The sequence below is a fragment of the Callorhinchus milii genome, unplaced genomic scaffold (assembly GCF_018977255.1).
Source record: "Callorhinchus milii isolate IMCB2004 unplaced genomic scaffold, IMCB_Cmil_1.0 Scaffold209, whole genome shotgun sequence".
Taxonomy (NCBI): domain Eukaryota; kingdom Metazoa; phylum Chordata; class Chondrichthyes; order Chimaeriformes; family Callorhinchidae; genus Callorhinchus; species Callorhinchus milii.
Window position 1 is genome coordinate 16886 of NW_024704950.1, and position 15524 is coordinate 32409.

The window sequence follows — 15524 nt, forward strand, 5'->3', positions numbered from 1 at the left end:
CACAAAACGCTGATACTTCCACTTATTGTTTCACTGCGGAGAGATTTGACAAACGGTTAAATATTTGAGGCAAACGGTCAGCGACTTGTCCAACCGGTTCCATTTATGTTTTTCCAAGAAGCGCCGCTCCCTATAGTCAGAATCAAATGTCAGGAGTGTCTCAGACGGAATGCGGCTCAGGGGCTGAACCTGTCTGTCACACAGGTGTGAGCGTCTCTCACAAACCTTCCCATAACCAGCCATTGGGCACATTACCAGCAGGTTGGTGCTGGTGGGTGGGAGAGATCACCGAGTGCTGCTGATTGGGGACCAGGAGAGAACTAGTTGAAGGAGCTGGTGGTTTCCAGTCACTGGGGAGCAGCTCAGCGCGTCCCTGTGATCACTGGTGAGCAAATATCTGCAAAAATCTTCAGTTCTTCCTCTTCTCCATCTGATAATCTGTAAAAATGTTTCTCAATTTGGTGTCTGATGTTATGCGTCTTCTCCAGGCAGAGTGGACAGGGGAGTGGGGGCGCCTCATTCAAACGCCCTCCGTGGGGGTGAGGGGAGTGAGTGGGCGGGTTATCCGAAGGGCTGAACCGGCTCCGAGGTGGAAAGGTTTGGCTGCAGGTTATCGGAATCGAGCCGTCCTCCCGTAACCGACTCTGCTCTGTTTCCTGAGCCGGTCGGGTCCGTGGTATTCCAGGGCACTGCTGATAGCAGCACAGCCCAGTCCGGCTCATCGACAGCACCCGAAGGGCAGACCAGACACTGGGGCAGATATCCTCCTAGTCGGCTTCTGTAAAAAAAAGTCCTAACTTGTACGGTGTTCCCAGCTGGAAAAGACATAGGAAAGCTCGCCGGGCAGCAATATCAATTGCGAGCCATGGGGTTTTCGCTGATTAGATTCCAGCAGTTACTCCAACGCATTCTCTCGGGTGCCCAAACTTTGGCTCTTGCCATTCCTTGCCTTTACTCTCCGGAACAGAGTGATTAGGATGGAATTCAAGATCCTCATCCTCACCTACAAGGCCATTCACGGCCTCGCTCCCTCCTACCTCTCCGACCTACTATCCCCCTACTTACCTGCCCGTACCCTCCGTTCCTCTGGCTCCGGTCTGCTCCACATCCCCCGCCCCAACCGCCCTACCATCGGTGGCCGGGCCTTCAGCTCCCCTCTCGACTCTCTACAGCCTCCTCGCTCCCTCTCTTCCTTCCCCTCACCCTGAACATTTCCCCCCCTCCTCGCTCCTTCCTTCCCCTCACCCTGACTATTTCCCCCAATGCTCGGGTCCCGACCCAACTGTCCAGCGCCTTGGGACATCATCCCGACGTGAAAGGCGCTCTATAAATGAGATCTTGTATCTTGTTGTGGGATGCATCACTCCAGCGGGAGTGAGAGTGCACATTCCATTAGAACAATCTCTCTCTGGAAATTCTCTGTGTAGGTGGGATGCAGAAAATTCCCAATTATGGTTTGGAGACTTATGCTTTGTGCTGGATTTCCCTCTGTGAAAGTTTTATCACAGCCATATTACGATATATAAAACTCTTCCGCTAAGATCCTGATATGGAGAAGCAGAGCTTGAACCTGCAAATTTACTAATCCTCGCGTTTGTTATAGCGACTCATCGTATGTTCAAGACGTCTCCAAGCGCTTCAACGGATGCACTGTAAAGTACCGTGACTGTGTGAGCCACACGCAAGTCCCTGACGAGAGAGAGAGATTGGACTGATTCCTTCTCCATAGTCCCAGAACAATAAGGCTGATCGCCTCTCCTCCACCACCTGAGGGTTCCTTGTCTGAAAGCATCATTGCCGTGTGTCAAATTCTCCCAATCCCAACCCCTAACTAATCACACTGTCGACTCTCACCCAAATTAGCACCACTCCGCCCGCTCTTACCCCAACTCGTCCCACTACATCAATCTAACCCCAACGGATCCCATTCCCAGACATTTGCCCCAGCTAGTACCACTCACTTACCTAACTGGGGGGTCTTACTCTAACTCACCACGTTTATCGCTACTCTTCCCCCCCAACCCCCCCCATCCCTCTGAGCTTAGTGTGTCCCATTGCCCCGCTATTAAGATGGTGACTGAAGGTCAAAGGAGACAAAGAGGGAATGAGGCGAAGGCAATGTGAGGCGCAGTTCCAGAGGTGGGAGCAGNAAAAAACAAAACATAGATTTCTTATTTCTTTGATTATCGGTAGATTGCTCTAAAGCTCAACAGCTCTGTCAGTAAACACGAAACAGAATGACTTGTCTGACTGGTTGGGGATGTATTTCTGAGAATCGCCGCTCTCTGTGGTGAGAGTCAAATTTTAGGAATGTTTGAGATCATAAACAGCCCGAGAGCTGCCGCTTGTCTGTACAGCAGAAGGGAACTCACAGGAGGGAATAAAATATAAAACAAAGCAACAGAACTAACAGCAGAAGACAGAAAATTAACCCACAGTTTTTCTGATGCGTTGTATGTTGCGGTAGTGAACACTTATATCAGATTTTGATTCCTCTATCGCCTGGCGACCAGGTGTTTGCTCATGTGTCAAGTACAGCTCAACAGGTAAAGTGTGAGCAGATTCATGTTGGAATACATGACCACATCACCATACTTTATTGAATATTTATAATCGCTGTTGCTGAAACAATCTTAATACTATTGCAGTTTTAAAATCCGCATCAGCAAATCATACAGGTAGGGACTTGTCAGATGGTTGGAGTTGATTTAGCGAGAAGCGCCGCTCCCTTTAGAGTCAGGTTTCAGGAAGGGGGGTGCGTTGTGGGGGAGGTTAAGTGGAAACTCGTTGAAGCTAAATTCACTAAAGTCGCAACAACAACAACTTGGATTTATATAGCGCCCTGCGCGCCGGACGGCGTCTCAGAGCGCTTCACAGTAACAGATCCCGGGGCCACGTCATTTCGCATCCCAAATATGGTAAAATAGGAATTTCATGCATAGACTAAGGACTTTACCCTGTTTTCAAACTGCAGTTCCTGCACTTCCCTGGAGATTGTACAGTGCTCCCTGGGGCTGGAGGACAAACTCAGTCCTGATCCCTGGACCAGAAACAAATCCCTGGATACCGAGTGTCTGCTTGTCTGAACAACTCGTGTCATTTCGTGGATCTCCCAGGTAGTTGGGGAGGCAAAACATGATCTAACTTCAGGTTTAAATTGCAAACCAGCTTCAAGTGTGAAATGCTTCCCTTGCTGACAGTTGGTATACAAATGCAATTGGTGCAATATACAGGGAAATTCACTTCACAGTGTAGGGTTTTGAGACGACTCGCAGACACGATAAGTCGCTGAATCAAATGTAAGGACTGCTATCTTATTATTTATTATTAACTTTCTCTCCACTGCAAAATTGGCAATAATGCAGAGCAGCGCTTACAGCTCTGGGTATTTTTGGTCAAGGGGAATCCGTCGCCCCTCAGGGCTTCAGCTCCACCGTTTCTGTCGCAAATAACGAGAAGATGGGATTTCCTCCCCACATTCATATCCTCCAAACAGGACATGTTCATCACCTCCCTTTTGTTGAATACACTATTTCTCGCTATCTCCCAAGATTCTCAGCCTCGTCTGCAAATCCCTTCTCATCCGACGCCTTCCCTAAATCTGGGAGTAACTCCTGTGCCTCTCTCTCTCCTGATCTTCCCTGCACTCGGGCATCTAAACATCAGGTCCATCTGTAATAACGACCTGGCATTAAGTCCAGGAGGTGAGAGTATGGTATACATTAACAGCCAATGTTTACATTGAATGTAATGAGTGATTTTACTCAAATATCCTGAACTATTAAAATCTCAAATAATTCAGAAACCTGCTATAAGATAGCAGAAGATCTACAACGAGAGGAAAGTGAACAGAGTGTTTACACTGAAGTCTTTTTGCAGTGTGGTAAATTTGTACAACTGTTGTCTGTCCGTGGGACTGTTTGGTGGAGAATGCTGACATGGTTCACAATTAAAATCTGGAAACACCCGTCACTTTACAACCTTACAACCTATCCCCCAAATGTACCGCCCTAACCATTAGAAATCAGGATTGAGGAATATAACAAGGGATTCCTGACACTGGGAAATGAAGAAAAATAAGGCATCGATAACTGCAGTGCATTGTTCAATGGTAGTGAGTATCATTTACACAGTGAACATAAAGCTCCGTATATCTATATATACATACAACTCCTTATCATATTGTCCAGACATCTGAAAGCTTTGCAGGATTTTACTCCGATGTGCAATGGTAGTGTATATGTCGGTGAACAGACAACTTTAGCTATTGTGTGCGGTTAATGGGGAGGAATATAGGCAGTGGGATTAACCCCTCGTCCCCCACCCCGAATCCCCTGGCTGTTACCACAACTAGTCCTACTCCCCAACTCTTCATCCAAGTGGTGCCTCTCCCTGCACTTACCAAAACTAGTCCCATCCCCACGCTTTTACCCCAACTTGGAGAACTACCCCACACTAAACCCATGTAGTTCCACTTCCCCGCTCTTAGCCCAAATAGTCCTACTTCAACCAATCATTTTAGCGATGCAGTAGGGCGAAGAGGAGGGTATTGAGACGTACATTGAAGGAGGCAAGGGATGGAATGAGGCGAAGGGAATATGACGGTTTCCAAAGGTGGGGGAAGAAAAGAGAATGGATTTGGTATTTCTTTGACTCCCGGTACATTATTGTAAACTTGGACAGCTCTGTCAGTAAACAAAACGCACTGTAAGTTGTCAGACTGGTTGGATATACATTTCTGGGAATCGCCGCTCCCTGTGGTAAGAGTCAAATTTCAGAAGTTTTTCAGAGCACAAACAGCCCGAGAGCTGCAGCTTTCCTGTACAGCAGCAGAGAACCCACAGGAGGGAAGAGAAGGGCAAAACAGTAGAAATAGAACCAACAAATGAAAGAAATAAGTAACAGATAAAAAATGAATGCATAGTTTGTCTGAAGTACTCTGTTTAGCGGTGGTTAATAATTATATCAGTTTGTGAGTCCGGCATCACCTGGAGACAAGTTGTTTGCTCATGTGGTAAGTACAGGTCAGCAAGTAAACTTTAGCAGATTCATGTTGGAATAGATGACCATATCACCATACTTTGCTGAATAATTTAATCTTTGCTGCTGGAACCATCTCAGTACTACTGGAGTTTTAAAATCTCTATCAGCGACTTATGCACGCAGTGACTTGTCAGATGGTTGGCGGTGATTTTGAGAGAAACGCCGCTCCCTTTAGTGAGTGTCAGGTTTCAGAAAGGTTTCAGGCGACAAACAGCCTGAGAGCTGCTGTAGGAGGGCCAGGCGACTGGTGCTTCTGAAGGCTGAGAGGCGAGGAGTTAGAATATATATTCATGGGCGGTGGGTAAGGGTGTTGGGGTGGACAGACCATCGAAGCAGCCCTCTGTAACGGTCTCAAGTCTGGTTTCTGAGCTGGTGGTTGTGTATTATTCCAGGGCACTGCTAATGACAGCCCAGCCTGGCTCATCAGCAACTCTTGGAAGTGCAGAACAGTGTAAGAGATTGGGGTCAGACGATACGGTGTAATAATCCAGGGTTTATTAATTATTACAAATAGCTTTACTTAATCTTAAAACTGGGACCATAGATACAGTAGAATCGAAATCGATTCCATTGGGAAGTGTGCTGACCCCCCACGGCAACTCCACAACTATTTCAAAGTTAGATTTTTTTTAATAGGTTTCCAACTCCAACTCCGCTCATCACAGAGACAACATCCATCCATCACAGGCTGCCAGCGATCTTTGAGGAGGCTCTTTTTGCTTGCGAAAATAACTAATAAGGAGAAAGTAATATGGACGTTTATTGGGATGATTTTGCCATCTCCCTGTTCCCTCAGTCTATAGATAACCAGATGTCTACGAGTGTTTTTCCACCTCTGTTTTCACATTTGTGCTCAAGGCCAAGATTCTTGAAATCTTAGATGGGACGATGACATTAACCCGAGGAACCAAAGGAGGTAACGTTATCAGAATCTGACATGTAGTGTAACCCAACAACAACAACTTGCGATGAGAAGCCGTCCGGCGTGGAGGGCGCTATATAAATCCAAGTTGTTGCTGTTGCATTGATGTAAAGCTCTCCACGGAGGGTGTTGGCTTAGAGGGCTTAAAATTGGGGGAGCCTCACGCCGGGCTGTGTGTGAACCAGCAGCATCAAAACAGCCTGTTCCTCTCTCAATTGCTCCCTCTCACTCCCTCTCTCCCACACAGACTCTATCTATCCCCTCTCAAACTCTCTCTCAATCACCCGCTCTCAATCTGATTCTCTCCCCTTCCACCTTTCTCCCACACTCTCTAAATCTCTCTCACTTACTCTATCTCAGTCCCACTTTCTTACCTCTGTGACACACATATGTCCTCTCTCTCTCCACCTCCTGCTCTCGCTCCTCTCCCCCCTGTAAAACCTCTCTCACACTCTCCCCACACGAACTCCACTCTACCCCTCCTATCTCTATCCTCTAATCACCCGCTCTCTGACCCTCCATCCCCCTATATCTCCTACCTAAATATCTCAAGGTTAGCCTTTTACAACAGCTAGAGAATTATATGTTTAAAGCACCTTTCACTTTAGGAGGATGTCCCAAGGCGCTGGACAGTTTGTGTGACTAAGTTAATAATCGTTGGTTTATTAAACAAAAGTGTTGGTCATATCCATCCAAGTCTATTAGATGAGAATAAGGGAGGATTATATTGGCTGTGATGAGAAACCAAGTGTTAGATTGGTATTAATGATAGAGGGTAGGACTGCCTGCCAGAAACGGGAGAGAATTGGCTTGACTGACTGTGATGAGAGAAAGAGCGAGGGTTAGACTGGCTCATATGTGGGAGAAACAAGGGTTGGACTGGCTTTTATGAGTGAGAAGGTTTGACTGGCGTGAAGGTGAGAGAGAAGGGATGAGAGAAATAAACAGAGACAGTGAGTGAGAAATCAGAGACAGAGTGTGAAAGAGTGTGATTGAGTTTATGGGAGTGATAGGCCTGAGAAGTGTGTGTGTGAGAGAGTGTGGCTGTGACACAAAGAAATAGATTGATGGAGTGAGGGAGGGAGCGAGAGGCAGAAAGCAGATAATGAGTGAATGATTGAGAGTGTGAGGGAGTGTGTGATAGAGGGGTGGAGACCGGGAAAAAGTGATTGAGAGAAATTGAGAGAAGATAGTGCATGTGCATGAGAGTGTGAATAAGAAATGAGAGCCAGACTGGGGGGGGACAGAGTGGTTCAAGGACAGGGTGCAGAGAGATGATAGAGAGAGTGTGGTGTGAGAGAAAGAAAAAGAGACAGGGAGGGAGAGAGAGGGAGAATGCAGAGACAGAGAGTGAAAGAGATCGATTGAGAGTACGGGAGGAGATAATGTGTGTTAAAGAGAGGAGGGTGAAGAGGGGGAGTGATAGGGGCAACAGCGTGTGAGAGGGTGAGCTGGCGAATGTGGGAGAAAGGGGAGTGAGAGAGAGTAACTGAGAGAGGGAGACTGTGGGTGAGAGAGATGGAGAAGTGAAAGCCAGTGATGGAGAATGGAGAGGGAGCGAGTGAGAGAAGAAAGAAAGAAATTGAGAAAGAACATACACAATATTTAACACAATGTATGGAAAGGGCGTCTCCAATATCTTTTTCTCTTCCTTTCCGGTTTAGTTTTTCGAAAAAAACGCTGAAGTCAAACTCTTGTAGCACAACCACAAACAAAGAACCGTCGAGATTCGCAGCACAGAAGCGGGTTATTCGGCTTATCGTGGCTGTGGTGGCACTTCTTATCGCAATCGTTATTATTATAAGTGAAGATTCCCATCAAGATCTCATTCATTTTTCCCAAATCCCTTTTTAGATAGTTCACTCCTTTTAGATTGGTATCCAGGTATATTTTGCCACCACTCTGGATTCCGCAACAAACACCATTCCCGTTACTATGGTTTTGCAGTTAGTGAAAGTGTGCTGCTATTAAACAAACCTACACCGAGTAATCAAGAAAGAGTCTAAATGTAATTTGTTTCATTACTTTAACTAACCATCGTGACATTGTACAAAGGAGAAATGGAATCCAAAATCTATTTGTGAACTTGACTATTCCGAAATATAGTTGATCTGAGATGAGCGCTTGTGTGAAGTATTCGCACCAGCGAGGTGACCGGGGCCGAATGGCCTGTTCCTGAGCTTGTTTAATCCTCGCTCGTAGCTCATTCCTCTAACACTGGCCAGCATTCCGGAGAGAGGGAGTTCATTGCATTTCAACGATCTATCTCTGGGTTTCCCATATGTAGGTGGGAGGCATGGAAATCTTATCTTTGTTTGGATACTGTTCGGTTTGGTGATGGGCTTTTGGGCGTGTCAGACACTCGGCTGACAAAAATAAAATCAGCTCAGCAATCACCCTGCTCTTTATGTTCTCCGAGACGCTGCCTGCGTGAAGGGCGCTATATTGTTGATATTGTTCTTTGTATTCTCTGATACGGCTTTTTGTGGCTGAAGCTCCTCAGCTTATCGATAATTCATTCCTCTATCTTAGGCTTTTAGTCTAGTGTGAACCTGGAGATGGTGTGGAGAGGCTGGATCTATTTGAATGATGCTCACTAGCTTTCACCATGTTGGAAAGAAGATGTAATGCTCAACCTTCATCTTTCTGACTGAATGTCACAATTCTCTTTGAATTTCCCCATAAGTGGAAATTATTTTTCTTAAGATGGCTCTCATTGTTATTGAGTTTTAAGCAGCTGAACGCAACTCACCTGAACTTCCTGGTCGCAAGTCCGGAGCGCAACCAGCAGTTGCATTACCGGGAAATATCCATAAAGGTCAACATTGCATATTAGCGTTGATAACGTTTCACTGACTGTTACACACATGAGGTTCAAAGAGCAGGAACAGGAGATCAGACACAGAGCACAGAGAATATGCTGCATTGGGCAGGTGGCTGAAATGAAACAAAGGGAACGTTGAAGTGGGAGAAAGCAATGTCACACTGGTGCTACTCTGATGATCGATGTGAAGCCCCGAGATTGTGGAAGAGAAAATCACACTCACACTGTAACAGACTGAACAGTTTCTGTAGGGGACGTTTGATATTGCCACTGCCTGAAATGGACAAGTTTAACATTGGACAGTAAATTTTTTTTTGTATCAGGATTGACCCATAGCTGTCCATCCTAACCCACATATGGCCACTGACCAGGACCGCCTACCTCCACATCCGTCATATTACCCACCTCTGACGAACATTATCCCAGATGAAACAGTAGTCCATGCGTTCGAGACCTCCTTCCTCCAGTATTGAAATGGCCTATTCGTTGGTCTCTCCATCTCCACTATCCCCAAGATGCAGCCGATCCCAAACTCTGTCGCCCGCATACTCACACACTCAAATCTGAGTAGCCCCATCACACAAGTTCTCGTCTAACTCAACTGGCTGCCTGTCACCGAATGGATCAATTTAAATTTGATGCCACTAAGAAAATGATCTGAGATACCATCGCAGGAGTTATTTTGGTTGGTCATTCATGCTCCCAGTTAGCTGTAGATGTGGCAGTGTGTAGAAACCCGGTTGTAAGTCGATTGGTGAATCACTATTCCAGAGATAATAATCCCTTAAAACGAAAAATTGGACACGCAATCCATGACTGTTTGAGGGACACCACTGTGCGCAATCGGCATCAACGTTTTGCCGACAGAATATATTTAATTCACTTCACAGCATATTCTGTAAAGCGCTTTGAGACCTCAACCAAATGATTGGCACATCAAAAAATGCATTGATTATTATTGTTATCATTGTCCACTGATAAATTGGACAGCATTTACCTGTTGTTACTGATGTTCAGAAAGCTGTATCAGGTTGTACCTCATTACTATCTGTTTCATTTTATAGGTGATCTGTGGAGAGTTTCCGATTATCTGCAATCACCATGGCCCAGGCTCCCAATCCTAACCCACCACTGACAGACCACAAAGAAAACCAAAGTGAGGCAGGCAAGTTGAGAAAATCCGCTCACATTTGCACAGTCAATGAAGCTGTCACCTTTTATAACGCAATTAACTTAGCGTTATCTAAGACGGCATGTTTTCGAAACGTGATGTGGAGTTTCAACGCACAACTTTGTGACTGAGATTCGCGTGCGCTGCTCCTGAGCCAGATTGAGACATACTGATCAATCATGAAATGTATTTAACATGTGAATGTACAATATGGTATGAAATTAGTTTTATTATCAGTCTTGTGGCCAACAGGTTCAAGGGTCACATTCTATGAGACTCTCGCCCTGTACGACGGATACGAGCTGTTCAGACTCACTAAGTTCTACCGGGACAGAATAGAACAAGCAATCGAGGAAGATGTGGAGACCGTCAGCTCAGTACTGACAAGAAAGGAATATTTCAGCCAAGTGGAATATCAAGTAGGTAGTCAGATGGGAAGAGTTTATCTGATTTCCATAAGTTAATCCTGTGTGATACATGTGTGTTTATTGTGCAAAGTGTATCCATTCACCCACAAATAAACAGTCAATTCACTTTACAGTGTGTTCTGTGAAGCGTTTTGGGACGTCCTCCCGACATGAAAAGCGCTATAACAAATGCAAGGATTATTATTATTAGTATTATCATTATTATTATTATTATTATCATTCAACATGTTGCAATACATCACAGTTTTCATTGTTATGGCATCTTTCAACTGGGTAGACATCTCAAGGTGCTTTATAATGATGGCTCGGCAACCGAGCTGGGTTTGCAATTAGAGAGGATGGGGAGGAGGTAAAGACAAAGAGCACATGGTTAAACAGGAGTGTTTGAGCATGGGAAGTGAGGGGGGCGATTCCGACTGACACTGGAGTGGAGGAAGGGGGCTGGGGTGCTGCGGTTTGATGCAATAAATGTTAAGCATCTCCATGCATCGCTGCTTCACATTTGTTGCTTTGGTCATTGACCCGATGGTGCTGTGGCTAAACATCCAGCTTACTGTTTGTGACAGGAGGGTGAGGAGAGGTCAAGATGGGCTGTGATGCTCTCGACAGTAAACTCACTGCCAAGTCTCACATGTGAACAATGACCATTTGGCTGGGGTAACAGAGGGCAACTGTGCCTGTGGAACCTCACCCAACATGAAAACACCATGATGGAACTGGCCATTTCCTGATCACAAGCTTTGCTCACGTTTCACTCCTTTGTTTTTAATGCTCACTCTGCAGAAACTGACTGAGCTCACACACAGTGGGCAGAGGAGACAAAGCTCTAAACTTCTTCTGAACATGGCGCTGGGGAAAGGTTCGCGAGCCCAAAGAGTGATGTGGGAAACCTTTGTTGAAATAAGGTACACTTTGCCCAAACTGAACAAAATAATGACTGAAATACAGGAGCAAGGTACAATATACATTTACAGTGAATCCATTCCCAAATCAATTACATATTTTACTGAGGCAACCTAGATAACTAATTCACTATAACTAATGGAATGTCCTCGATACCAACAGGTGCCAGTCTATTAAACCAGGTGATTATTGTCCAAAGTGTACCAGATGTACCCAGCACACTTAAAGGTATGTGACCATTTTAAGGTGTAACCAATGGATTCATTTCTGAAATGCAGAGTTTGAATGTTTGCCGTTTTCTCTGAGATTTACAGGAACTACAAATAATCTGGCAGTTAAATGGGAGGGGCATTAGTTTGATAATATTGATCTCCTCCTGGTCGCCCTCTCCAGCTTTACCACCTACAAGTTTGCAACTCATCCAAATCCAGCTGCTCCCAACCCTACATGCATTAAGATTCACATGACCATTATCTTCATCCACAACAAAATTCACATTCATCCTAACTACGGCGGATTGGCTTGAATGCTCAGTCTCCCCTTCATATCCTGATTCCTTCTTATTCTTTTCTACATCTGTGACTTTCTCCAACCTCCTTCTTCTGCGCAACTCCACCGTTCCACAATCTGTAACTTTCACTTTATTAAAAGCTCTTCTGAAGTCTATCTATGTGACTGCGCCTCCACACACTTACAGCAACTTCCAAACAGGAAACTCACACACTGTTGAGAAGCTGTCGAAAGGCAGACATTCTTGGTGCTTCTAACCCCAATGTGATTCTCTAATTGAAGATGCTCAGCGAAAGCACAAGGAGATGTTACTAAAACAAAGTGAGATACTGGTAGTGAAGACCATCCTGATAAAGGAGAAGGTGAAGCAGTTTCAGTTGGTTGATCGCTACACGGAGCTGACAATTATTTCTGATGTACGTGACCGGGAACTGGTAGAACATGAGCTGCTGGCGAGAGGCAGAGACCACGAGGAGTGGAGACAGAAGCAACTCCGGGGAGAGCTGGAAAAAATCCGAATTGATAAACTATTCCACAGCAGCTTCTCCAGAGGAAGTTTATTTTACCGGATGAAAAAATTCTACAAGAGAAGCGGATCAGGCACTTTCACAGGGAATTCCGCAGTAGTGAGTGGAGTGGCTGGGATTGGAAAAACAACTATGGTGCAAAAGATTGTCCATGACTGGGCCACAGGCAAAATCTATCCTCACTTCCACTTTGTGTTTTTTAAATTCGAGACCTAAACAGACTTCACGACAGACAACCTGAGCCGTCTGATCGTGGAGCAGTATCCTTACCTCAGGAATGTTCTGGACGAGCTGTGGAAACAACCAGAGAGATTGCTCTTTATATTTGATGGTTTGGATGAATTCAGGGCAAGGATTGATTTCGCTGACAGTCGGAGAGACACAGAGCCTCAGCGCAGGTGCACAGACCCTGAATTCCTCTGTGATCTGTCTGACATTGTGTACAGTTTAATGCAGAAAAAGCTGCTGCCAGGCTGCTCAGTGCTGGTGACCAGCCGCCCCACTGCATTACATTTACTGGCAAAGGCTCGGGTCAGTGTCTGGGCTGAAATCCTGGGATTTGTTGGTGAAGAGAGGAGGGAATATTTTCACAAGTTCTTTGAAGATCAGGAGTTGGCGGCTGCTGTTTACAGCCACGTGGAGGAGAACGAGCTCCTGTTCACCATGTGTTACAACCCGTCCTACTGCTGGATCCTCGCTCTGTCTGTGGGTCCCTTCTTTACACGGAAACTCAGCAACAAACAGCGAGTTCCCAAGACAGTCACACAACTCTTCTCCTATTATATTTATAACATATTATCACATCACAGTGTCAAGATGGAAAGCCCCCGTGATGTGATGCTGAAGATTGGTGAGATGGCCTTCACTGGAGTCTCCCAGAGAAACATTGTCTTTAATGATGAAGATCTGTTCAAATATAACCTCCAGCCTTCGCAGTTCCTCTCTGGTTTTCTCATGGAACTTGTGGAGAGAGAGTCTTCAGAGCACAGCGTAGTCTACACATTCCCGCACCTCACCATCCAGGAGTTTGTAGCCGCACTCGCTCAGTTGCTGACTCCGAATCCAGAAAGTATTCAGGATTGCTTCTATCAAGCTCACAGTAAAGAGGACGGCCGGTTTGAGATATTCCTGCGCTTTGTTGCTGGTCTCTCCTCCCCACGGGCAGCTCAGCCACTGGAGGAGTTTCTGGGCCCATTTGTCCATCAGACAACCTGCGCGGTGATCGATTGGCTGAAGGAGAAGGTTAAAACTCAGATCAGAGACACAGACACCGTGAATGCGAAAAGGAAGCTGCTGAACACACTCCACTACCTGTTTGAGTCTCAGAATCAAGCCCTGGCACAGCTCACACTGGGCTCTGACCACACACTGACATTTGGTGACTCCTCTCCAGAGAAAGCATTGACACTGACACCGATAGACTGTGTTGTGGTGTCTCAAGTCATTGGACTGTGTGACACAATAAAAGAACTGAATCTGACGAACTGCTACAGTCGGGAGGAGGGTCTCCAGCGTCTGGTTGCTGCTCTGCACAAGTGTCAAAAGTTGCTGTAAGTTACTCTATTTGTAAATCTTATTCATATTATTCTTATTTCAAAGCCATTCTCCAGGACTTTAATGGCATTAAACACCAGCTGATCAATGGGAGAATGGTATGACACAGTTGGAGGGAACAGTAGGTCACAGTGTGATGGCCGTCACACACCACAGTCCTGTCCTGGGGGATTGGGATGTGAATGGCTGACATTCCACTGCACGCATGACTGCTCCACACCCTGAGCCCTTCGGTGGCATTCCCAGGTTGCTGATGTTATTGGGATTGGTTCCTGACTCCCGACTGGGATGCTCACTTTATTGAATAAATTGTAACTTGATCCCAGGTCAGACAGACCAGAGCTTACGTTCAGAGGCGCCATTCGGTGTTTCACGGTTATTCATACAGGAGATGGTTGTCCTGACCACAGAGTCTCTGACACACAGACACCCTTTTAACCTTTAAGACTCTGAGCTTCCCACCAGCTCAGGACCCAGGGCTCACTCTCCTGAACCGTGTGATTCGGCCGGAGAATTCCTGTGTCCTCTCCTCCTGGCGGCAGCTCCTCCCTCAGTGCTGTATTCCAGGATAAAAACACCTCCCGAGGGCTTGGCCATCCCATTTATCCAGAGGCTGACACACCCTCTCTCCAGTACAATGGTATAACACTGATACAATATAATTCACCCCAAACACATCTCCCTCAGCCTGACATCAGTCTGACAGGTGTGGGCTCCCCTGGCCCTGGTGAAGAGTCTCCATTTCTAGCTCCTGAGATCTCACAGCCACAGGGATTCTCTTTCCCAGGTCTGGGGTTCACAGTGTTCGGATAAGGAGAGGATAGAGAGATTCACTGCCCAGAACCTGGAGATTGTAGGCCGGGCTTCCAGAAGCCAAGACATTAGCCTCACTCACACACTGACTGAGGGTTACAGTGCTGTTGGAATAGACTCAGCGTAAACTGTGCTGCTGCCAGGACCAGGCACTGGGGAGATCCCACTCTCTGTAGCTCCAGCAGCCCAGAATGTTAAGGCGTCTTGACCAGATAAGGTGCTGTAACAAATGCAAGGCTTACTATTATGATTATTGTTATCTGATACTGTCTCTTACACCAGCTGCACTTTGTCTCCATGAACAGTTGTGTTTCTCTGTCTCTCCCACAAAATACAGATTCGCTACACACACATATATATTCTTGCTCAGTCTCTCCCCATCCTTCTTTCTCTCTCTCTGTCTCTCCCACAAAATACACTGGATATATATCTCTCACTGCCTTTTTCTCCCTATCGCTGTCAGTCTTTCTCCTCATCTCTCTCTCGCTCTCTCTCATTCTCACTTTCTGTCTCTTGCTTTCACTCTCAGTCTCTCTCTCAATCTCAATCACTCGCTGCTTCTTCCGTTGAGTCTTTCTCTCACTCTTTCCCACAAAACACAGTCATTACACTTTTTAATAAATTCGCTGTGTGTGTGTGTCTCTCTTGCTCTGTCACGCACACACACAGGCTCTTTGCTTCTCTCTCTCTGTCTGCCTCTCTCTCTTTCTCTGTCAGTCTCTTTGTCTCCTCCTCTCTAAGAGAGAGAGAAAAAGCCTCCTACCATACACTTAATAATGTATTCTCCCTCTGAGTCTCCCTTTCTTCACTAACTCTGTCTCATTTTCTA

The 15524-nt window shown here is 46.0% G+C and overlaps 2 protein-coding genes across 2 annotated transcripts; both read left to right on the forward strand.

Moving 5' to 3' along the window:
- Nucleotides 1-203: 203 nt before the first annotated feature.
- LOC103171919 lies at nt 204-12544 on the forward strand. Its single transcript, XM_042345997.1, has 6 exons — nt 204-385; nt 9854-9954; nt 10213-10379; nt 11172-11343; nt 11454-11519; nt 12084-12544. The coding sequence occupies exons 2-6, from the start codon at nt 9891-9893 to the stop codon at nt 12542-12544; spliced, it is 930 nt and encodes a 309-aa protein (XP_042201931.1). The 5' UTR covers nt 204-385; nt 9854-9890.
- Nucleotides 12545-12572: 28 nt separating this feature from the next.
- On the forward strand, nt 12573-14843 carry LOC121851920 (NACHT, LRR and PYD domains-containing protein 3-like). Its single transcript, XM_042345999.1, has 2 exons — nt 12573-13878; nt 14670-14843. The coding sequence occupies exons 1-2, from the start codon at nt 12779-12781 to the stop codon at nt 14704-14706; spliced, it is 1137 nt and encodes a 378-aa protein (XP_042201933.1). The 5' UTR covers nt 12573-12778; the 3' UTR covers nt 14707-14843.
- The last annotated feature ends 681 nt before the right edge of the window (nt 14844-15524 follow it).